Source organism: Gobio gobio (genome assembly GCF_949357685.1).
Source record: "Gobio gobio genome assembly, chromosome: 3".
Lineage (NCBI taxonomy): Eukaryota > Metazoa > Chordata > Actinopteri > Cypriniformes > Gobionidae > Gobio > Gobio gobio.
Window position 1 is genome coordinate 20,059,017 of NC_137099.1, and position 25,724 is coordinate 20,084,740.

General features: G+C 36.0%; 1 protein-coding gene across 2 annotated transcripts in view; it reads left to right on the top strand.

Annotated features, from left to right (window-relative positions):
* The window catches only part of mtus1b (microtubule associated tumor suppressor 1b), a 70,993-nt gene extending 50,519 nt beyond the window's left edge, over positions 1 to 20,474 (top strand). For both annotated transcript variants that reach the window (XM_079813570.1, XM_079813571.1), the window contains exons 7-15: positions 5,073 to 5,299; positions 13,001 to 13,067; positions 16,839 to 17,053; positions 17,400 to 17,505; positions 17,630 to 17,703; positions 17,887 to 17,982; positions 18,321 to 18,437; positions 19,274 to 19,371; positions 19,483 to 20,474. In XM_079813570.1, coding sequence (XP_079669696.1) covers positions 5,073 to 5,299; positions 13,001 to 13,067; positions 16,839 to 17,053; positions 17,400 to 17,505; positions 17,630 to 17,703; positions 17,887 to 17,982; positions 18,321 to 18,437; positions 19,274 to 19,371; positions 19,483 to 19,690 — 1,208 coding nt within the window. In that variant the 3' untranslated portion in view covers positions 19,691 to 20,474. The remainder of the gene's footprint in view (positions 1 to 5,072; positions 5,300 to 13,000; positions 13,068 to 16,838; positions 17,054 to 17,399; positions 17,506 to 17,629; positions 17,704 to 17,886; positions 17,983 to 18,320; positions 18,438 to 19,273; positions 19,372 to 19,482) is intronic.
* Positions 20,475 to 25,724: the final 5,250 nt, after the last annotated feature.

The following is a 25,724-nucleotide window of genomic DNA, read 5'->3' on the forward strand; positions in this document are numbered from 1 at the left end:
AACGCTTATTATGAGGCCTAGACTGCACACTGATTACACGGTACTCATGGACTTATCCTGTTCACACACACAAACACACACACTTACAAAGAGAGACTCTAATTGTATGTGCACTAGCCCCAATTTCACACGGAGTAGTGATGCTATTTTTTGAGTTGCTTTGTGATCTAATAAAGATTTCATGGTACACATAAGTTTAACTTTTTAATATAATATTTAACCCAATTCAACAAACTTTTTGTAAACACATCAATCAAATACTCAAGATGCAGCCAATGGACCTTCACATTTCTAGGGTTCTCAGAAGAATCCACAATTGCATTTTTATGTTGTGTAATTCCCTCAAACAAACACAGCAGCATCGTTAACTAGTTTTCCAAAAATGTTATTTCTTATCTGGTTTTCATATCATTATGAGGACATTCCATAAGCGTCATGGTTTTTATACTGAGCTAATGACATTTTCTAGCTCCTATCCCTAAACCTACTCATCACAGAAAACTTTCTGCATTTTTACATAAAAAAAACAACAACATAATTTAGTAGGATTTATAAGCTGTTTTCCTCCTAAGGATATACCGGTATATATATATAATTTACTTAAGCGTTCACTTAAGCACGTACGTCATCCATTATAGTCAAATCAGCTGAGTCAATAGACAGCGCAGGACCAATAATTCAAACCTAATAGCTTATATTATAAACAGATTTCCTCAAATAAAAGTAGTGTTCATTACTACTTACTACTTGCCGTGGTAACGTGTCCAGGTATGAACGGCTTCTCGTGTATGAAAAGTAACTGCACACATGACGGTCGGCAAAAGCGCTACAAAAGTTTGTCGTGGACTGAAAATCATCCAATATCCTTTTTATGTTTTAGAATAAATATATCAAAATATCCATAAAAACACAATTGTATAAAATACTTCTCAGATACATTTTTTAGAATAAAGTTGCATCAAAATTGTATTGTATTTAACATAATTGTATGCATTTGAAATATAGAGAAGTGTAAATAAAATAAAAGGAGTTTAATATATTCTATATCTATTAGGGATGCAACAATACAGTTAGTCCACGGTTCAATACATACCTTGGTTTTTTAACCACGGTTTTCGGTTCGGTTCTGATGGCTTGTCACATCAGTTTTTTGCTAATTTAACTTAAATATCTTTATTTAACCTAAAAGACTTAAAACTTTAAACTTAAAACTTAACTTCAAAAACTCTTGTACACATTCCTAGTGTATTGTATAATATAAAATAAATATATATAAAGATTTACACTGGCAGCTCAGAGCTGTAAGGCAGCATTTAAATATGAAATTGAATGAATAAGTGAAAAAATAAAAAATTACATAGACTTCACTATAAAATGTACATTGATTCTTATTAAAGCTACTGTATTAACATTTTTCAGTCAAGAGCAGTGAGTGATTTTCTCTTTGTCTTTTGTTTTATTAAAATTGAAGGGATAGTTCACTCAAAAATGAAAATTCTGTCATCGATTACTCACGCTCAAGTTGTTTTAAACCTGAATAAAGTTCTTTCTTATGTTGAACATAAAATATATTTCGAAGAATGTTGGAAACCAAACAGTTGCTGGTCCCCATTGTAGGAAATAATAATATGGATGTCAATGGCTACCATCAACTGTCTGGTATTCAACTGTCTGTGTTCAACAGAAGAAATGAATACAGGTTTGGAACAACATTAGAGTGAGTAAATAATGACATCATTTTAGAGGTGAACTGTCCCTTTAAGGACAAGCGGCAGCATGTTCACTAGGCTGCGCTGCTTTCAATTTAAGACCTGCACGCATCTAATATTACAGACACGCACTGATTTTACTTTCACTTTAGACATAACCGACTGTGTTTATGTTAACCTTGTGTGTATTTGACAGTATTAGCGCAGTAAGACCAGTCCAGTAATCATATGTTTGACAGGCTTTTAGTGTGCACGCTTAGAAAAGCGTATGTTAAAACTTAAATTAAATGTTTAACCTGCAAAGCTTCAAAAACAAACTTTCGTGATTCCTCACTTCACCGCTCTGTTAAAGTGTGAACAGCATTGCAAGCGTGGCTAAACACCCCCTAGCTTTGGTGCATAGTGATTGGATATTTACTCATATCAGTGCGTAGACTCACAGGCACACTCAAACAGAGCCAATTCGGAGAGAAATATAAATTAATTAATAAAACCGTGAAAAAAAATGCAATTCACAAGCGTGTATTTGGATACCGTGAATGCCGTACCGAATGGTTCAATATTATATTGAGAACTGTGGCATCCCTAATATCTATTCATTGAGTTGAATCAAGAATCGAAATCGAATCGATTTGAGAGCTTGCGAATCGAAATCGAATTGAATTGGAACATCTGAATCGATACCCAGCCCTTTTATATATATATATATATATATATATATATGACAATCATTCAGTAGCATACTGTATATCACAGTTACCATCTGATACCTCAATACTGCCACTGAACAGATTTGTTAGTTGTTTTGAGGACAAAATGTATTTCTGTTCCACAATGATGTCTGTAGTAGCGGCGTATCTGAAGTCAGCAGTGATGTGATCGGAGCTGATGATACAGTCCTTTGGGGTCGCAGATTGTGCAGATGTGGTCATGTGACCACAGGCAAGGGCACTGTTTAACATGATGCCACTGGGTTACAGTTATCTAAGGACATTACAGTTACCTCAAAGCGCATATCCCCTCACATCACATTTTGAGCCAGAAAAGGACTGCAGCAATCTCACTATTTCAAGCCTGCGTTTAAATAATGTAACAGTGATCTCTGCATTATACATCACATTTGGGTTGTGTGGACTGTCAGATTTAGAACTAAATTTGTTTTACTGTGTATAAAAAAGAAAGATAGGAAGCATTTGAATGATAGTCGAAAATAAAGAAAGACTAGACGTTTTTTTCATTTAATATACTAACTGCCAACTGAGTGTTTTAATTATTTAGTTTTACTGTCTAATATGAATTGTGTGTCTGTGTAATTACTACAGGCGGTTGATATATTACTATATTGACACTGAGTAAACAGCCTCCTTTCATTAAGAGTGATAAATAATTTGTTGATGATTTGCCGTGTGACAAAATGCACACAAAAGAAGCTATGTGATCAGAATCTGAGGGTCAACTAAAGTCTGAGTATCTGCCAGCAGAGGGCATCCAAGAGTCTGTGATTCATGGAAGGTAGTTTAAATGGATAGTTCACTCAAAGATGAGAAGTGTCATCATTTACTCACTCCCATGTCATTCCAAAAAAATGTTTTTATTATTCCATGAAACACAAAAAGAGAAGTTTAGCAGAATGTTGATGCTGCTATTTTCTGCTAGTATTTTTGGGGGGATGGGGGTTGTAAAATCTCCATAAAACATCATAAGAGTAAAGCTTGTACTGCTATATTCATTCAATATTCTATATTCTGAACCCATGCAACAGCTTTGTGTGAGAAAGAAGAGGTAACACTTTTTCCCGATGGTCTACTTTAGACATTCTACTAACTTTTCAACATGTCAACTATCTCGAACCGTAACACTCTACTACGGTCTACTAATACTCTGAGAGTTAGCTGGCATGTAGTTGCAAAGTTATTTATAGTTTAGTAAGACCATCGAAATAGAGTGTAACTAAAGAAAGTATGATACAATTTTCATTTTTGGGTGAACTGTTCCTTTAAGGCCGGCTGTCAAATCAGTCCACTAGGAAATGAGAGTAATATTCAATTTGTAGCTTTCACCGCTTCCATGTGTTTCTTGTGGTTACTTGGCAGATTTGTGTGTGGAATATTTTATGGTTGCTGTGTAAATATAGATTACATTTAAACAAGGACTAAATAACCATCCAAATTACAGTTCTTGTTAAATGTCATACCTACAGTAGTCCTGGGAGTTTGAGGGAAGAATACCACAATTATGGACACATATATCCAGCCTTCATCTGCTTAATCCTCATGTTAAGCTTTACATATCCAATGAGTAACTGACATGTGAAGCAATGGCAGCATCACATCAACACCAACGTACATATTCTTTTTCTAATTTGTGCACAAATATTATACATTTATGACCTCATGTTCATTAGTTCATTTTAATATACATTTTTATAATTTGTAACACTGCTTGTCTATTTAATTAAAATGACAAATCTATAAGGTAACTAATAATAGTGAAATAGTATACAGTCAGATACACACTTTTGTACTTTTTGTCTTTTGTATAATTTACAGTATTTGGGAAGGTGAATAATTAAAGGGGGGGGAGATTTTTGCAATCAATTATGATTTTATAACCTTGTAAAGAATTTTCTTGGGGGTGAAGTATGAAATACTTTTATCTTGATGGCGGATATATGGATTTCCATGTCACTAATAAACATCTTTTAACCAGCAGTCCCAGCAAACACAATAAATAAATACTTTTTTCTACATTTCAGATGTATTCATTGTAAATTCTGTATTATTTCTCAGTATGCAGTTTGGTTATAAGCTTTTAATGATTGGTGTAGATGGTATATTGATTGTTTTCTGTATGATAAATCTGTGAGTCAGTATTCTTTACAGATTAAGGGATGGGAAACCTTACTTTGACTTCAGTTAGCCTGTAGAAGATGGGACCAAAATGCACTCTCAACACACACGCACACACACAGAGAGAGAGAGAGAGAGAGAGAGATCTCTTTCTTTCTAATGCACTCTTAATGTGCTCTCTGGACCTTAGTGCATTATCATTAAGATTCAATCCCAGCATGCAGTAGAGCTTATTTTTTTCAGGATCAACTCAAGAGAGGGCGTATGATGTTTGTGTGACTGAGTTTGTTGCTTAAAGCTTTTGTTGCAGAGCTTTTCTATTAGTCATGTTAATTTCTTTCTTATGATATAATTTAAGTATCTTAATGTTCTTCTAGTGTGTGGATGTGTATGCGTTTTCTTTTTCATGAACATTTTTTTTTTCTTTTTTCTTTGAATCGAGGAGTATATGTGATTCTGGACTGTGAAATCATGCTGAATGTAATGACCGCACTGAACACGTGCTCTTTTACAGTGGACAAGAGCTCCAAAGGGCCAAAAGCTGCAGGGCCAACAGCTGGACGGACACAACAACACAGTCCAGCTAGTCAAGGAGGACCGACGGAGGAAGAGGAAGAGAGAGATCTTCGTCTTCAAAATGAGAAGAAGAGTCAATGCATCCTGCACCTCCGTAAACTCATCGTCAACGGCAATCGCCGCCTGGAGGCTCTCGCCTTGGTCGTGCAGCAAATCTTCAGCGAGGTTGGAGAGCTTTACTGTTTAATATTTTCTCTCTTTCTTTCTGTCTATATATTACTCTATGCAGGTTTTCTCCCCATTCATTTTCATTTTAACTTCCTTGCAGCGATTATTGCACATTAGTGGTCTGTTGACTTGTAGATGGTCTACGTGCAGAGAGCAGATATGGGACTGTGTGATAAAGCATTCATTTTAGGTCATTTAAGTGTTCTTTAGACTTTCTAAATCTTCTTTAGTAGTACTGTAAGTTGTGTTTGAGAATGAGATTTGCCATATTCAAATAAAATATATTTTATTTCATCATCAGTAAAGATATCTGAAAATAAATTGTAGGTCACATCTGACTATATGCAATTGAGATACAGATATCTGGAACTAACCTTCTTTTACAGATATCACTTTCCATTTAACTTAGATTTAACTATCACTTAGATTGAACTTACATTAAACTATCAGTACATTTTCGAATAGCTAAATTATAATGTTGACGAGTTGAAATGTGTGTGTCGAATCAAATTAAGATGCACCATGCTTTTTGAGGTCGGTAAGATTTTTGTAGTGTTTTTTTTTTTTTTTAAGCATTGTATGCTCTCTTTGGCTGCATTTACTTGATGGAAAATACAGTAAAACAATAATAGTGCAAAATATTATTACAATTAAAAATAACTGTTTTTAATTTTAATCCAAAAAAAAAAAAAAAGTAATTTACCTGTGTAAATGTAATTTTCAGCACCATTACTCCAGACTTCAGTGTCACATGATCCTTCAGAAATAATTTTAAAATATTCTGATTTGATGCTAAAGAAACATTTCTTCTTGTTATCAATGTTGAAAACAGCTGTATTTTTGTGGAAACATTGATGTGTTTTTATTTCAGTTTTTTATGAATAGAGAGTTAAAAGCATTTATTTGAAATAGAAATATTTTGTAACAGTAGAAATGTCTTTACTGTCACTTTTGATCAATTTAATGCATCACTGCTGAATAAAATATTACTTTATTTCAGGAAAAAAACGAAATCTTACTGACCCCAAACTTTTGAACCATGGTGAATGTGAAACATCATTATATGATGATTATTCAAATGATCTTCTTCATCTTTTCTATTAGTCTGATTATAATTGCAAGGATCTAAAATTTGTATTTCATCCTTTCAAACTGTAATTGGGTCAGTTGCAATTATAAACATCTGAAATGTAATTATGGATAATCACATGCTACAAGGGCATGTCATAGGCCACATCCACACAAAGCCAGAGCTTCCCCTATCTGATCTTTTTTTCCCCTCGTCTCAAGAAATATCTGCGTACGCACGAAACCACTGAAACCGACTCAAAACGATGTAGTATCCATGCCAGACCAGTATGTGGCGCTGTAATTCTGCCACAGAAATACACTAAAAACAGAGAAGAGGAGTTGTGGCTAGAAGGGGTACAGCAACGGTCGGAAGTGAGGCAAAATCTCATGATAAATAACAATAAATACATTTGCTACTTACCAGATTGTGTTTTATTAAAGCCTACACCTACAACAACCCTAAACCTACCCTTACAATAATGCAAATACAGTAATTAAATGATGCATTATTGATGTGCGCATGCCCAGTGGCTATAGCTGTATCCCTTCTAGCCTTTACCGTGCGGGACGTGGTGTGATGACATCACTGTTTCACAAAATATTGACTGTACACACGAAAACGCAAGGGTGTCGGTTTCAGATTTATCCACTCTGGAACCCAGTTTCCAAAAATTTCAAAGTTTCAAAATTGTTCTGTATACAGCTAAAAGCGTCTCCGTGTGGACAGGTCCATAGTGTGTGTTCCTGTTTGTTTTGTCTAGAAAACAGAAGTAGGAAACTTTTTATATGGTGGTATCATTAACCAGCATTTCCAGGTGTGTTGGAACTAAGAGGGCTGCAGGAGGATGTTCTCTCACATTCACTCTAGATGTCATGCATGGTTTGGGTTAGTCAATAAGCCAAGTTGGACCTGAGCCTATCATGTGATCTGTTTGCAACCCACCAAAAACACAGGTTCCTCTATTGATTCATGCTCATCGCCATCAGACCCACACATGGGCCTCTTTAGCGAGATGTTGCACTTGTGCATTGATCTTCTTCCTTTAAATTACTCTTTAAATTAACGGAATGTGGCTACAGTGTAGCTTTGATAGCGACTTCATCCAGCACAATAGAAGCCACACAAGCTGAAGAGGAAACAGTCAGTCTTATTGGGGTCTGTTTGACTAAATGTCAGCCATCAAACTCTAAGTATAGGGCCTGGCATGATTAAATATCTGGGAGTGTCTGTAAAAGCCCTTTATTTTGTGATTGGCTGTATCCTGGATACAAAGCTGTCACGGTGCTAAATCTCCATTTGTTTTCTTTCGGTTTGCAAATATTTGCAGATCAAAAGAGGTTGTCAATCACTAGGTGTTACTAAGTATTTAAGGGCTCTCGTTGGTCTGAATACATCATAAAGCCATGAGGTAAACACCCTGTGAAACAATAGCAGGATAGTACTAGAGTTGAAAAGATCAGAATCATTCTCTATGGGTGTCTAAAAAATTATCATTAAAACTGAAATTACAACTAAGCAGTAATTCAGTCATTTTTTAGATAGTTAAGCCTCAGGTATTTAGCTTGCCAAACCAGTAAAACGTAATAATGAATCACCAGCACTGACACGTCTTTGCCACACTGCTAATGATTCATTGAATGCCTTTTTAACGTTTTTAACGTCTTAGTAGGGAGTTTCTCAGATGTTTGTGACCTTTCTTTATTGAGGAAGGTTAGGATGGTGAAAGCTACAGTTAGTCTTGAATATATCCAATTGTATAATCAGCTTTGATCACTCTGAAACTTCTGTGGTAAACTTAGAAGAAAAGTGTGAGATTGAAGTTTCATAAGTCTACTGTGGGTTTGATTGGGGTGTAGTAACGCCCTACTGTTTTGCATTTCGTTTTGTTTTTGACAGAGTAGGAATGAGCGTAATCCCGCCCTCATGGGCCTTGAGGGCCATAACCGCTGGCAATAAAATCATCTAGACGTACAATGCTGTATTGAATCAATACTGCACTCTCTGATGTTTGATGATCTGAACCTTTTACTGTATTTCCTGCATGGCTGGCAGAATTTTTTTCTTGATTTTGAATTTTAGTTGCGTTCATCTGAGGCCGGAGAGATCAAAGTGAGCCAGCATATAACATCCACTCAAAAGGACCTAATATTCAAAAATATTTTTTAATCCAATTTTATCAATCTACAACTGATTGGATCATGAAAAGTGCCAACGCTTCACAAAAGGACTGGTGCAGATAAAGGCTGGAGAAATAAGGCCTGCTGATGGCAGCCAAAAAAGGTTTCAGAGGTGGAGCAACTTATAATTATTTTGTTGAAAGAATATGACAACATTTTTCTTCGAAATAATGTGCACAAATAAATCATGCACAAGGCCAGAAACGTGTATTAAGAAATTGAATAGGGTCGATTTTGATTTTGTGTTGACTTTAAACTTACTCTAATCTGCCTGAACCCATCTAAAGGCAAACACTTTTAGCTAGGTTTAAAGTAGGGGACTTATGTAGGCTTATGTGTGCTAATGTTAGTGTAACTATGTTAATAGGTTACTCAATGTGCACCCCACACCCAGTCTAGTAATCTTGACCCCAGGCGTACAATTACACCCAGAAAAGCACAACTTCTTTCTTTATTTCTTAAGTCAGTCCTTTTCCATTTTTTCCATCTCATTCCTCAGCACTCTATATAGAATGCAAATTTGTTATCTTAACTCCTTATCTCTCAGTATTAGCAAGTTCTTCTTATCCAAACAAGTAAAAAAAAAAACATCAAGGATACTTCACAAATGTTGCACTTCAACTCCAGAAACCCCACATACACTCACATACTGTCTAGGAAACACACAAATCTTTCACTTTCTTCCCCCTCATGAAAAAAAAGAGACTTTACTTTGGGGAAAGTTGACAGTTTTAGCACTTGTGTCACCCACAGTGATTGATAGTGAGCACAGAGGAGGTGAGACGTTGCTGTGAGGAATGCACCAGCTGCTACTGAGCCCCGGGGGGGCGGGACTTGGGGAAGGGGCGTGGTATATTTTCCCACCTCACAGCTGTTTGGCTGATAACAGTAGAGCAATTTTTCTCTGTACCCGCCCATCCCTTTTACACCATACCGTATTTCATAGAATATAGTTACATGTCATTTTTAGGCGGTTTCTAGTGGAAAATGTCGCTCTGGAATATCCATATTATTATATAATATATTTATAAAATCATACTGAAAACATAACAAAGCATTCAAGCACATTTTCATGTGCTTGAACCGCCATCAACTATTGCATTTGGATTTGATTAAAATCTGGTTTTGCAAGTTATTACTCACTGATCCTTCATATATTTTTTTCTTCTCCTATATATATATGAACTGAACAGCTTTGCAGACCTGTAGCCTTCTACCATGTAACGGTTCCCATGTTGACCATAATGTTATATAAACTCAATGCACCAAGCGCAATCTCATTTATAGAACAGCCATGTTATGCAACTCTGATATCACCTTTTGGACTTATTTCTTTCCATGTTGGCTCGCAAAATGTGATTCATCTATAACTTTGCTCTCAGTATATCGCTAAGGACCAATCAAATTGCTTGCCCATAAAAATAAAATAAAAATAACCACAGAACTGACTTTCCACCTACTCGCTCTTTCAACATTCATCTTTCCATTTTCTCTGAGCTGAGTTTCCGCTCCCTCTCTCTTAGGAGGAATACGGGGGCAGGTCAGTGAAAGGGAGGGAATGGTTTCTAATGCAGCGTGCCTGGAGACTGATGCTGACAGACCAGTTTTTAGAGTAGAGAAGGAGGAAAGTAGTTGAAGATTGTTGGGTTTTCGGGGAGAGGAGAGGGAAGGAGGAGAAGATGGGCTCCTCCGGGAGCAAACCTGGCCTAAAGAAACATCCTGGCTCCAAGAAGAATGAAAAGGTGTAGTCTACCTCTCCATTTTGAGTGGTTATTTTGCAACTATTGGTATTGGCAGATTTTCTAGTTACTACTCTGTTTCTCAGTAGCTTGTGTAGGCTTTTTTGATCCTTAACAGCCGAACCATTGTTAGGTGATTGATGATTTGTGATGGCATGAAATCCTGAGTTGTGTATCATGTGTTGCACATCTGGGATTAGGTTTGGAGTAATATCTTTTGTTTGTGGTTCAAATTCCAGTTTGTTATCAAATTCAGCTTTCAAAACTGTATAGTGCACAATCATGTGTTTGCATTTTCCCTGAGGTGTTAAGAGTCTGTAGAAAGTGTTCTTTGTGTGTTTTGTCCATACAGAGGTGTAAACTCCTGTCCTCTTATCTAAGGCCATGAACCCGAGTGTATGCGAGTATAGCCAAAGTAACCATAACATGGAGTTTGACTGCAGTATGGACGCGATATTTGTGTGTCAGCATGTTCTGTTAAGTTTGTCTATCACATGTTCAGCAGTCTTTGACAGTCTTTATCACAGAACAAACATAGTAATCTCTCCCATCTTCGGCTAATTAAGTGGAGGTTACTGTAACATTAACCATCACTTGATCACAGACGCACACATACGTCTTTCCTGAAACATTTGAATCAGCCTCACACTGACCCTTGATCATGCCTGCTGATAAGAAACTGATTGAGATGGTTCTTATCCAACAACAACAGCTCATTCTGCCAATACTGACAGTGTCTAGCTGAGAGCCACACGTAATGCATGATGTCATTGCAAAGGCTTGGGGATTGTAGCATGTTTAAACAAAGTCTAAGGGGGAGTGTTTATTTCGTGTGTAAAATGAATAATAAAATGTGTTGGCTCATTAAAGCATCTGTGGGGTTGAATTGAAGCAAATTTCAATGAGTGACCTGCAGCTGCAGTTGTTCTCATTTTTTGGACCACTGGTGGTCCGGGAAGGGTTCCTAGTGGTTGTATTTAAAGGGATAGTTCGCCCAAAAATGAAAATTAGCCCATGATTTACTCACCCTCAAGTCATCCTAGGTGTATGTGACATTCTTCTTTCAGACGAATAAAATCTGAGTTATATTTTAAAAGTCCTGGCTCTTCCAAGCATTATAATAGCTGTGACTTGTTGGTTGGGTCAAGCTTCCGGTGGTCAGCGGTACGCAAGTTGGCTTATGAAGAAAGAGTAACCTGTGACCCTTGAACCCTTGACGCATACGTATTGACGAACACAGAAGCGCATAGATTAGAGCAAAACAAAACATGGTCATGAATTAGAGTCTAAAATGAGAATTTTTAAAGAGAAACTGCTGAGAATTTCAATGTAAGAGAAGAGGGGCTTGAGTTTGTTTCCCAGCCCTATCCACGAGAGGCGTCAAAGCTTGCGATGCTCCTGTACATCGCCTCAGGGGTTACTCTTTCGGCGTAAAGTTGACTTGCGTACCGCTGACCACCGGAAGCTAGTTATTTTAGTTTATAAAGTTTTAAATATAGATATTTTTCTTACACAAACGCGCCACTTCGCTTCAGAAGGCCTTTATTAACCCCCCGGAGCCGTGTGGAGTAGTTATATGATGGATAGATGCACTTTTATGGACGTCAAAAACGATCCAACAAGTCAATGCCATTATAATGCTTGGAAGAGCCAGGACTTTTTAAATATAACTCCGATTTTATTCGTCTGAAAGAAGAATGTCATATACACCTAGGATGACTTGAGGGTGAGTAAATCATGGGCTAATTTTCATTTTTGGGTGAATTATCCCTTTAATGTTGCTTCTAAATAAATAAACTAATGACAGACAAAAAAGTACTGACATTAATGAATGGATTAACTGATTAAGTTAGCGTTAGTTTGTGATTTAAACGTGAATTTGTGTTTAACAAACAATTGGATCATTTAATTGGCTAGAAGTACAGCAGTAGTTAATTTTAATCAAAGCATTGTGTTATTCTAATAATATTAATGTACTATTTTTCTATATATGTTCTATATTGTTATAGTAATTTTTTCAGTGATTTTTATATTCTGTTTTCATTTAAGTTTTAGTTTAAGTTTTAGTCATTTTGTTGTGCTTTTGTTTTTTTTGTTTTTTTGTATATATTTATCTTTCATTTAATTTGTATTATAGTTTTAGTCATTTTAGTACTCTAGCTCAAACATATTTTATTCCTGTTAGTTGCAAATGTTCTAATATGTTTAAGTTTTTCATCTAATATTTATATTTTATTTTATTTCAGCTTCATATCAATTAACACTTCATATTAATTAAATTAATTATAATTTTGTTTGTTTGTTATTTTTATAAAATAAAAAATAATGAAAACACTGTTCCCTAGATTTGGTTGGTTAGGTCAGATCTGCCACCTGAAATTTTTTAAGAAATATTGCAATGTGACAAGCTGTACTTTTAAAAATATTTAAAACAATTTATTTTCGTATTATACAGTTTGAATTACACACATTGTGCTATTTGTATGACCTCATATTATTCATTAAACTACATGGAATATCCTTTCAAAAATATTTTGTTTAATGAATATAAATTATTTATTTATTCCAGTGTATTTTATTGTTTATTTTATTCTATATTGTTAAGTCTAAAATCTTTGTCATACATGTTATTGTCAGCTATCCTTTTGTTATATTTTCTTGATTGGTTTGAATGACTGTTTTCCGGTTTTGTTTCTGTCATTTGTTACAGCGTGAGGTGGCAGTCAAACAGAGGGAAACTCTTTCCGTCCAACTCAACAACCTGCAAGAGCAACTGGGTAAGCAACACATGTCCAGTCAAATATACAGAGGCTTGGTTTCTATGTCTGTTCTCAAAGCTCACAGAACATAAGTTTTCATCTTGGTCAGATAGCTGTCATTTAGCAGGTGCTTTTATTCAAAGTGACTTGAAGAGCTCTAATTGTAGGGAAAGTCTCTGTGAGAAACCTTGGGATAACTGCCTTGCTCAAGGGCACAATCCTGATAAAATAGTGTTGACTGAGTGTCTAGTTTCGGGGTCACACCTATTTGAGATTGCAGAATGTAGTCTTGATATTGGGCTCTTTTTGGCTTAGCCCTGGCATTGTGGAAGCAAGCGTCACTGAAATTTTCTTTTGAAAATGTAAAATTCTTGTAATCTGTTAATATTATCATTAACGCCATTTAACATGTGTATGAGGCTTTACTGCCTTGGAGTGATTAGCCAGTCATATTGTTGTTCGATGATGTTCCTACATTCCAGAGTGAGGCTGTTTCATGTTTTATCCTGTTGTATGCTCTTCTGATGAGCGTAGTATTGATGAAATTGTACAGCTCAGTGTTTGGGAACTAGGAAACCGATATGATCAACCACACGGCAATTACACGTCACCTGTTTTATTACACCCTGTAGACATCTGGCAGCCTTTCACTATGTTTGGTGTCTGTGTATTTATTTGTATGTGTTGGCAACAAAATATGACTCCTCGATGCATTTGTACCTTGAACTCCAATACACACACGCATTCTTGGCAAGCCCGGACACACACATTTCTGATGCTGTAGAATGTTATGGATGTGCTGCTTGTTATGTTTAATTAGTCTGGCCTTACGCACTGTCATGGCCTTTGGCTTCAGGACAAGTGTGAAGGATGTGTGTGGCGTATGAGGAATGTTTCACTCACACTGGCTTCTGGATGCTAGTCTGAAGGTGCAGTTGGCCAAATGACACTCTGCTCCTAAAGTTCACTGCCCTTTACCTCACAGAATTCAAAGAAATATTTGTCATGAGGCTTCTAAAACATATGCTAACACATGCATGCTAGACTTTAATGTCCACTGACAATTTGAAGGGAATCTTCACTTCGCTCCGCACTGTCCGCAGACCTTTTAAATTTACTGGTGGATCAATTCTTTAGAATATAAAGCTTATCCCAGTAGATTCTAGATTTCAATCTGGATTTTACTCAGTATTTAGGGAATTAAGTAGGCCTACACTATCATTCAAAAGTTTGGTCTGCTCACCAAGTCTGCATTTATTTTATCAGTAAAACAGTAATATTAGAAATATTATTACAATTTATCTAATATCTTTGACATATTTTAAATTATTGTTCTTGTGAAGGCAAAGCTACATTTTCAGCATCTTTACTCCAGTCTTCAGTGTCACGTGATCCTTCAGAAATCATTCTAAAATTCTGATTTGGTGGGCCAGAAACATTTATTTTTATGGATATTGTTGGACACAATATTTTTGTCGAAAAGGTTGGGGTTTTTTTACAATGTAAAAGTCCTTACTTACACTTTTTGATCAATTTAAATGTGCCCTTGCTGAATAAAAGTTTTTTTTTTAAATTATAATAATAATAATAATAAATAATAAAATAAAATTGACGATTTAGAATTGAACCAGCTACACAGACCTTCTAAATGTCATTTTTGGTGTAAATCTATTAGTGGTTCAGTTACAAAATTTTCTAGGCTCAATACATTTTTAAAGATTAAAGATTTTTAAATTTAGTTTTTCTCTCTTAAGGCAGGCGTACACTGTGCAAATTCGGACACTCGCAATATCGTGAGATATTGCACACGCTACGAGTCAGTTAACTTGATAATCGCATCAAAGCAGCTGGTACACGGCACGACTGTATTGCGCGGCGAGCCGACGGCAATCACACGAGCTTTCTTGCTAAACACAGATACTGGAGCTTTCAATGTTGCTGCTATAGCTTCAGATAGAAAAAAGAAAGAAAAATCATTTGTGTTCAAATTATTTGTTGAAAAGCAGAGAACAGCAGCCATTCCTTTCAAACAGAAACCAGAGAGAGAGGGCGCGTGAGTGTGTGTGTGTGTGTGTGTGTGTGTGTGTGTGTGTGTGTACACTGTATGGTTGCAGCCCCTGAGCTATAGCCTAATAATACTCATTGATCTAGCCTTTGTGACGTGGTTATGCATGATTTGGTAATAGGGGACAGCCATACGCTGGTGAAAATCAGGCCGACTCCCTGAATTTTTTTAAACATGTTTGTGTTGTGAGGTCAGGTGCTCTTAACGTGCTCGGCTCGTCTCGTAATTCCTCTCACACGCTGCGAGCCGCAACCATACAAGCATCCACGATGTCCACGTGATTTCTCCCGAGAGAAAAAAAAACTTCTGCGAGCTCGTACGACAGCAAAAATTGCACCTTGTATGCCCAGCTTTAGTAGAATCTACAATAGAATTCCTACTCCTTACAGGAGTCTATTCTGGATTTCTATTCTGGTATACAAACCATAAACAAAACAACGCTTGCTTACAGTTTTGAATATCAATCATGCTAATCACATTCTTTATTCCACTCCACTCATGTTATTATGAAAATATTTGTGCAGTAGAATGCTCAGGTAAGATGATGTAAAATTAAAACAGCCTTCTGTCTGTGCCATCAGGACTTTTTTGCTTGCTTTTGTCACTTTTGCTCTTGTTCTCGTGCACTGACTTGTCTGCTAAACTGAATAGCCAATCAGATTTCTCTCTATCACCGACAACCCAATGCTGATTCTACATGTTGAATCGCCCAAAAAACCCAGATGGCATCTGACTAGAGCCAACGGTGGGGAACACATTGCAAAAACTAACTTTTTGGTAACTTTAGCTTATTCACCGTATCCCCCAGAGTTAGATAAGTCCATACATACCATTCTCATCTCCATGCATGCCATAACTCTGTCTGACACACCCACCACTAGCCTAGCTTTGCACAAAGACTTGAGGTAAATGGCTCCAGCTAGCCTACTGCTCAATAAGTGACAAAATAACGGCAACATTTTCCTATTTACATGTTGTGATGTGTATAGTTACATTGTGTGCTAAAACCGCCGGAAAATGAAAAGTTTCGATTTTCTAGACCGATATGGCTAGGAACTATACTCTCATTCCTGCGTAATGATCAAGGAACTTTGCTGCCGTACCATGGGTGCAGCGGCTGCGTAATATCATTGCGCCGCTGCACCCATGGTACGGCAGCAAAGTTCCTTGAACATTACACAGGTATGAGAGAATAGTTCATAGCCATATCGATCTAGAAAATCGCAACTTTTCATTTTCCATAAGTCTTAGTACACGATGTAACTATACACATCATAACATGTAAAAAGGAAAATGTTGGCGTTATTTTGTCACTTGTTGAGTGGTAGGCTAGCTGGAGCCGTTTACCTCCAGTCTTTGTGCTAAGCTAATGCACGCACAGTTAATGCACGCACAGAGATGAGAATGGTATGTATGGACTTATCTAACTCTGGGGTATACGGTGAATAAGCTAAAGTCCCAAAAAGTCAGCGTGTTCCTTTAACCTAGACCAATACCAAACTCCCCAAGGCCAAGATTTAGGCAGAGACCTGTTCAAAAAGTATTGTAGTGAACTGAAAGAGAAAAGGCAGTATTCATGTCAATTAACTATAGTATGTTGGAAATAAACTGGAGAACCAGATCCAGACCAAGCCACCAAGGCCAAGTTTATATGGTCTTGAGAGTTCTGATAATCAAGACTCATCATCTTCCTAACATGCTCCTCTCCTTCACCCATTCCCCAGGTAACTCTGTCTCATGCTGTGAACAGTTGGAGAAAGAAAAGGAGGAGGTCCGTGTGACTTTGGAGGCATTGTTTCAGAAACTTCAGGAGCAGCATCAGACAGAACTACAGCAGCTGGAGGACAGACTGAAGGACTTCTACTCTGCAGAATGGGACAAGACCCACGAGGCCTATCAGAGGGAGGCGGATAAATGCAGGGTGCTCATGCAGCAGCAGGTAGGATCTTACCTGGGCTCGCCTCAGCTTACGTCACAAAGAAATCACAAGTGTTATGTAATCAGGTTTAACTATTCAAATCTCACAGCTCTAATCACGCAATATCACGAGTGCTTTTTTTTTTTTTTTTTTTTTTTTTTTTTTTTTAAATGTGTGCACTCTTTTTATTTTCATTTTGGCTTTTTTCATGGATGGCTGTGAATAAATGGTATCAGTAATTGAACATGTTATATTTTACATGATGATTCATCCACTCTGCAGTACCAACCGGCACAACATAAGCAAAAAAAGTTCACGTTTAATGTTTTCATTGCAAGATGATGATGAGTATGGTTTCCACTGACAGGTGGATGATGTGAGGAACAAACAAGAAGCTCTGAGGAACCAACAGGAAGTGGCACACACTAAGCAGATAGCAACACTGAAACATGAACACGAGACTTCACTTGCAGGTAATTTCACTGCACTTATGAAAAGGCCTATTTTCCTTTCATTTAATATACTATATTTTGAATTTGATGTAATCTATTCTGTCAAACGAGGAAGATCAATCCGATTTTTTTGTTTCTTTTCCAGAGCTCAGGAAGACACATGAACAGGACATGCAAGAACTTGATAAAACAGTGAAGGAATCTGAGGCTATGCTCAATGTATGCATCACCATCTCACCATTTAACTTCCAAATATGAATAAGTTAAAAGAACTTACTATTAAAGTTCTAAATATATAGTATTATTTACACGTTATTTACACAAATTTCAAATGGAAAAGAATGTGTATATATCCTGGCTTTTTGGTGAATGTTTATTCAATCACTGTTCTCTCCTCTACAGGAGAAAATTCAGACTTTGACAGCAGAAAACGAGGCTTTGAAAGAAAGACTGAGAGAGGAGGAGGAGCGGAGGAGAGCTCTGGCAGACAAAAGTCAGGTAAAATTTGCAATGATATACATTAGTCACAGTAAAAGCACAGGGTTGGTTTACAGCTGGTTAATTTTAATCCTTTTTAAAATTTTAATTCCTACAACAAGCCCCAGCCCAAAAACTACCAGTAATATAGATTTATAGTATTTATCAGTATTTTGCATTGGCTTTTATTTTTATAATATCTTTATCTAAATTTTAGTTTTAGTAATTGTATGTGCTTTTGTTATTTTTATTAGTTTCTTTTTATAACAATTTTAAATAGTAGGGTTAGGTCTAATTTTCATTAAAATTTGGTCCCATATGGCATGAAACAAACTGAGCACCTGTTTCTCTGTGTGCAGAAGGACGCCCACACACTGTATTTGGAACAGGAGCTGGAGAGTCTCAGAGCTGTGCTTGAAATAAAGACCAACCAGATACACCAGCAAGACAAGAAACTCATGCAAATGGACAAACTGGTAAGAATATGTACAGATGTGTATGGATTATTCCACCTATACCACTTAAAGGTGTTATTGATGTTTGCTGGGCAATATTTGCCCGGAAGGGTAAAATTGACGGTTATTTTCGTCAGTTACAGCTCCTTAGATATCGTTCAGCCCACTTTGAATCAGACACCGAGATAAAGTTGTGCATAAGATTACATTTATTTGAATTAATTATCGAGAAAGCGAGATGAGAGATGCGTACCTGTGTCTGTTCAGCGCCTCTCTCTCCATTATGTTATTACTGATTGATCACCTAAAAAAATAGTTAATCCAAAAATGAAATGTCTTTATTTACTTTCCCTCATGTCTTTCTAAACTTGAATGACTTCCTTTTTTCTGTGGAACACACACACACACAAAAAGATATTATGATAAAAACAATTTTTACGTAATATAATGACAGTAATTTGGTCCAAAATGACACTGGACCCCATTGACTACTATTGTATGCATAAAACACACTGAGAAATTTAAAATATCTTCTTACATGTCCTGAAGAATAAAGACATGCATACAGGTTTGTGACAGCATGAGGGTGAACACATAACAGTTTTCATTTTTGAGCGAAATAGCCCTCAGTAGACCTGCTGAAACTTGCCACATTTAAACTTTCTAACCCACGGAAATCCAGAAAGACTAAAAGTCAATATCTTGGTAATCATTATATAGATCAATGTATATAAATATATATATTTAATCAATGGAGCATAAACTCAATGCAACCGGATTAATTTCATTTTGGGTTTACCACTGGTGGAGTGTCTGTTCGATGAATACATAGTTAATGTTTTTATAACTGTTCACAGATTGACGATAATTTGAAACTGGAAGAGTGTTTAAAGAAAGTCCAGCAGGAGAACGAGGACTACAGGGCTAGGATGGACAAACATGCTGCACTTTCAAAGTAAGCGTTTGATTTGTCATCTTCTCCTTGAGTATTTCTGGGATCCAGCAGCATTTTGTTTATAATATTAGTGTATTATCTATAATATTAGTTTTTTCTGATTGGCTGTAGGCAGCTCTCCACAGAGCAGGCCATGCTTCAACAGACCCTACAGAAAGAGTCAAAGGTCAACAAACGGCTATCTATGGAGAACGAGGAGTTGCTGTGGAAGCTACACAACGGAGACCTCTGCAGCCCTCGACGCCTGTCGCCCTCCTCTCCCTTCCCCTCGCCCCGAAACTCCGCCTCCTTCTCTACAACCCCGATATCACCCAGATAACCTCTGAACTCGGACCACCCTCACTCAGAGGCACCTATGGACCTTTTGGCCATTTTATTCCTATAATAGGACTTGTACAGTTTGTAAAGACTTGTAAGGTTTATAAATGTTCCCTTTTCCAGTTAAAGACAATGATGCACAGTTGCACTTCTTGATCAAGGAATTGCCTTGTTCTGTTACATGCTTGTTTTGTTCTTTTCTGTCTGTCTGACTCTCCCTCCACTTATTCCTATCTCTTTCACAAACATACACAAATTCTCTGAGGAGGGAACATACCTCAGGGCTTGTACATAGAGTACCTCTTCCTCAGACTGTCATTTTCTGTTTTACTTGTGCTCTTTTCCCCCCCCCCTTTTTTTTATTAAAAATGGTTTGTACATAGTAAGTAAAAACTGTAAAGCTGTCCGTTTCTTTGTATGCTCACAAGAACACTGTATGATATTTGCTAAAAGGATGGAAAACAGGATGCAAAGTTGCTTGGTTTGATTATTTTTTTAGAGCATGTATACAGGTTTTGATCAGAACGAGGAAAAAAGACTTTTCAAGAAAGAAGCTTAAATCTCAACCTCACCTTTAACTGGATTGCATACAGATCCAGATATCTGTTCCTAATATTGTGGAATGTATTTACTTCTCTCCCAAACTGTGTCCAGTGGCCCCCACATCCAGAACGCTTTAGGTGTGAAAGTGCCCCTATTTCAACCGCAGTGCCCTTCTTTGCTTTGCTTTTATTTTATTATTATTTTTTTAATTAATGCATTAAATTTGTAAATGTTTATCCTTATATTTTGTATTGTTTATTATAATGCACATGACGCTTAATTACTTATTGAGTTTTAGATTTTGAATTTATTTAAATGTGTACTAAAGACATGCATTAGAGATTCACAGCGAAAATATCAGGAAGTTAAAATATGACAAAGATTTATGTGAAACTATATTCTGATAAACCTTCCACTCAGTTTTATCTCACACTTTCACTGTAAGAGAGCATAACAAGCTTGCTGTCATGATTTACTTTCCCTCATGACGTTTTTTTTCTTCTTCTGCTGAACTATAGACGATGTTTTGAAGAATGCTAATAACCAGTTTTGGTTCCTAATGACTTCCATTATATATATATATATATTTCACAAAGAATGTCATACGGGTTTGGAACGACATGAGAGTGAGCATATAATGACAGAATTTTCATTTTTGGGTGAACTATCCCTTTAACCAATCCCTTTTTATTATTATTATTGAACAAAGAATACAGGGGATACATGTATATCACAACAACAAAAAAAAAAAAAAGGATAAGAAACTCGAGGTAGAGCAATAATACATTTCAAACAAGGGACTACTAACAAGTAAAAGTAATTCACAAAACATTTAAACCAATAGAAATTAAACATACAGGTGCTGGTCATATTTGGTATTTTCCTTAGTTGTCAGTTATAATCATCAAAATTAAAAGAAATAAACATTTGAAATATATATCGGTCTGTGTGTAATGGATGAATATAATATACAGGTTTCACTTTTTGAATGGAATTAGTGAAATAAATCAACTTTTTGATGATATTGTAATTATATGACCAGCACCTGTACAATAAATAACATGACATTTTAGAAAAAATACTTTTCCTACTCTGCCGCCTTGTGGTTAAAGCTAAAATTATTCACTAAGTAGAATGACAAATCATATATTATTGCATGAAAGAGAGTGACCTCTAGTGGACATAAATGGAAATGTAGAGTGTTGTGTTCAGTAAATGGACTACTAGCACTGTGTGTGTGTGTGTGTGTGTGTGTGTGTGTGTGTGTGTGTGTGTGTGTGTGTGTGTGTGTGTGTGTGTGTGTGTGTGTGTGTGTGTGTGTGTGTGTGTGTGTGTGTGTGTGTGTGTGTGTGTGTGTGTGTGTGTGTGTGTGTGTGTGTGTGTGTGTGTGTGTGTGTGTGTGTGTGTGTGTGTGTGTTAAGGAGCCTGAGAGGCCAGGAATGATAGATTATAAAGGGCATGTGTGTGCATGTTAGAGCACATGGGTTGTTGACATTACATGGCATTTTCACTGTCACACAAGATAAATTTTTTTATATAATTAGTATTATAATCGTTTAAAATGCAGTAAATTATGTTTCTTTGTCTTACATGGACCTGTTGATATAAAAACTGCTTTGATTTTTTACATTTTTGAGCCCTTAAAATTGTCCAATGGTGTGACTGTCTCAAGCATGGTTCAATAAATTAGAACTTTTATAAATTAAAAATAAAAGCATACAAATGTTAATAAATACCTCAGGCATAATTTTACAAGTGTCTATTTTAGTAAATGACAATCATTGTTTTCATCAATTCTAAAAGCGTAGGATACATTTTGTCGCTGAAAACCATGCATGTCCTCCGGTGTGACACCATATCCTGATTTTAAATCAGACAAGTTTAATTAGTTGAAGGACCCCATTCAAGGCCATGTTACTGTAACATTTGCACGTGGTAAGATTTTGTCTAAGAATTGTTCAAATATTTAACTTTTTTGGAACCACTATAAGTGTTCATTTCTGTTGTCCTTTGGTGCGACACCCATATATTCTTAATTCTTTCTGTTCAAAAAATGGACAGTTAGTGACCCCTTATATTTTCTCATATGCATTTTTTCTTCAAAAGTAGAGTTTTGCATTTTTTACTGCTTAAAACTACCCACATATATGTGTGCATATGTGTTTGTGTGCATGTGTCAATATCCGTATGACATTCCTCAGACTACATTACAGTTGCTTATTGAAATGCATTGATAAAATGCTGACATTGTTCTACAGCATGATTTTGACAGCCTATGGATCGATATAATATAATGTAGTATATTCAGTGATTGTGCAAGCTCAACCCAAAGCTCAGCTATTCCGGTAGAAATATGACGAACAGTAAAAATTGGTACCTGTTCAAAAAGGATGTAATTCCCTGATAAACTCTCACAAAGGTCTGTTCAAACTGGGTAGCCAAATCAAAACCTTCAATGTAAGTGAACGTAAGCCCAAACCCATTTATAAATGTTAAAAATGACAAATAATGTAGAATAATACTGGTAATATTTTATTTGACATTGTTCTTGTTATTTACAGTAAATTGCACAATGCATTACAAGCAACTAACCCTACCAACCAACCCTAACCAGTACCAAGTACATGATGAATACTATTACTTGGTACTTTTTTGAGTAATTACACTGTAAAGTGTAACCATAATACCTACTTATCTATTATTTATTATAATGAATTTGTGAGTTTCTAAATCCATGTACATCCTCAAGTTAGTAATAGGCCTACTAGTAGCTAGTTTGGCTGGGCTAATACAGCTATTTACCTTATTTTGTTCTCATCATCCTCCAAGTGACATTAATCTATACAACTGCCACATATAGTGCATCCAGAAAGTATTCACAGCGCTTCACTAGAACGGGTTGCAAGTGCAACCATTATGTTACAGCCTTATGGATCAAATTAATTATTTTCCTCAAAATTCTACAAACAATACCCCATAATGACCACATGAACGAAGTTTCTTCGAAATCTTTGCAAATTTATAAAAAATATATCAATTTAAAAAAATGCACTTGTACATAAGTATTCACAGCCTCTGCTCAATACTTTGTTGAAGCACCTTTGGCACAATTACAGCCTCAAATCTTTTTGAGTATGATGCTACAAGCTTGGCTTTGGGCAGTTTCTCCTATTCTTCTATATATATATATATACAGTATATGTGTGTGGTTTTTTAAGGCAATCCACTCCCCATTCCTGTCCCACACATGGTCCCACATACATTCATACTATTTATCACTTGCATCTTCCCACCATTTTTTTCAATACGCTCTCTCCAAGTTAATCTGCTATCAAACCAAACTCACACACGTTCTAGTTCTTGTTTATATAATTTGAACTTAACATCCACATTCCTCTTCATATTTGTAAAAAGTATTTTTGTCTTTTCCACAGAAAACTTAAATCCATTTTCCCCTGACCACTTTTCTTCATTTAACACACATTGCATTTTCTTTATGTTATACTCTATATTCTTTCCTTTAAACAAGAGAGCCCCATCATCAGCAAACAATGATTTCATCATACTTCTATGCATCCTTGAGAAAACATCATTAATCATGTTGATAAATAAAAGTGGACTTATTACATTGCCCTGGGGTGTCCCGTTATCAATTACTTCACTAGAAGATATCTCCACCTTTAACCTAATACTTCTTCTAATTAAAAACTCTTTAATCCAATTATACATTCTTCCTTTTATACTCATCTTTTGTAGCTTTATTAACAATCCCTCTTTCCACAACATATCATTTGCCTTTTTTATATAGAAAAAACAGCGGTGACATTTTCCTTATTTATAAATGTCTTCTTATTTCATCTTCTGAAGATACTATTGGATCCAAAATCCATCAAAAAATACCTAAACCCACTTTTATAAGGAAAATACCAGTTCCCTTTTTCCAAATGATACATATATCTCAGTTATCCTTCTCTCCATTACGTTGCATAAATGAGAGGTTAGAGCTATAATTTATACGATTACTTGGATCTTTCCCAGGCTTTTATACACTGTTAAAAAAAACCAGGTCTCCAATTGAAAATTGTTTAGTGACTGATCACATCTAAAATTTTCAGTTGGCCAAATTGAATTTCCGTGAATTAAATTGCATCAATTCACAGAAATTCAATTTGGCCAACTGAAAAATGTAGATGTGATCAGTCACTAGAAAATTTTCAATTGGAGACCTGAATTATTTTTACAGTGTAGGTAAATGAATGCTTCCTTCCAACTTTGAGGAATACCTTTCCATCTATATTCTAAAATGTTAAAATCACTGTCATAGAAGTTTCACTAAAATGCTTCATCATACAATAACTAATTCCATACAATCCTGGAGTAGATTGTCTCATTCTTACTGCATTCTTTAATTCACTCATAGAGAATGATACATCTAACAAATTATTTAGTCTATTTTTTCCCCATTAAATCTGGAAACTCCTCAACACACCCTCTCTTATTTCCTCTCTAATTTTCTGAACTATTTACTTTAATAAACGCATTTAAAAACATTTCCCTCCCTACCTATTACTTTTTTTAATCCCTTTCACTTCCTTAATCATGCCCCATTCATTGTATGACATCCAATACACTTTGTTGGCTTTCCTACTGTCCTCCTTACATTGGCGTGTGCTTGTTTATATTCTATTAAATATTGAAAATTATGTGTTTTCCTAACTGTTCTAAATGCTTACCTTTTCCTTGCACTTGTACATTCCACCATGGAAATATCTTATTCTTTCTACCCCCTTTCCTCTTTGGTATATTTATTTGCTGCAATTTGAATTGCATGTACAATTTCATCACTAATCATTTGGTTCTATTATAATGTTCTTTAATCCCTCTTCACTCAAACTTCTTCCCAACTCACTTTATCAAACCTCCAATTGCAACCTGTTCATTTGACTCACCTCATTTCTTCTTGCTTTTACTCTTACAGATGTCATGTCATTATTGGATAATGATCACTCCCAATAGTATATTGTCGCATTATTTCCCACTCAGTATTCTCTGCAATTGAGGCAGACACCATTGTTAGATCTAGCACAGACTCTTTACCTGTAGCCACATCTACCCTTGTATTACCCCCATCATTCAAACACCAAATTCCTCCTATCAAATCTTCCACCTCCATTCCATTACCATCCATCACTAAACCTCCCCATAACTCTGTGCATTAAAGTCCCACCAAATCACCCTATCTTCATTTTGACCCTATTTGTTTTAACTCATTCAACATTAATTTCTTACATTAATAAAAGTTTATTATGACATAATTTATTCCATTCACCCACACCTCCACTACACTCACATTTGCCTATAATGTTCTATATTGTATACGTTCCTTGATCAGAGTAAAACACCCTTCACCATTACCCTCCCCACAATCTCTTCTCTCACTCACAAAATCGAATCTGACTCTTGTATCAGATCAGGTTTAGTTTCCATCTCAT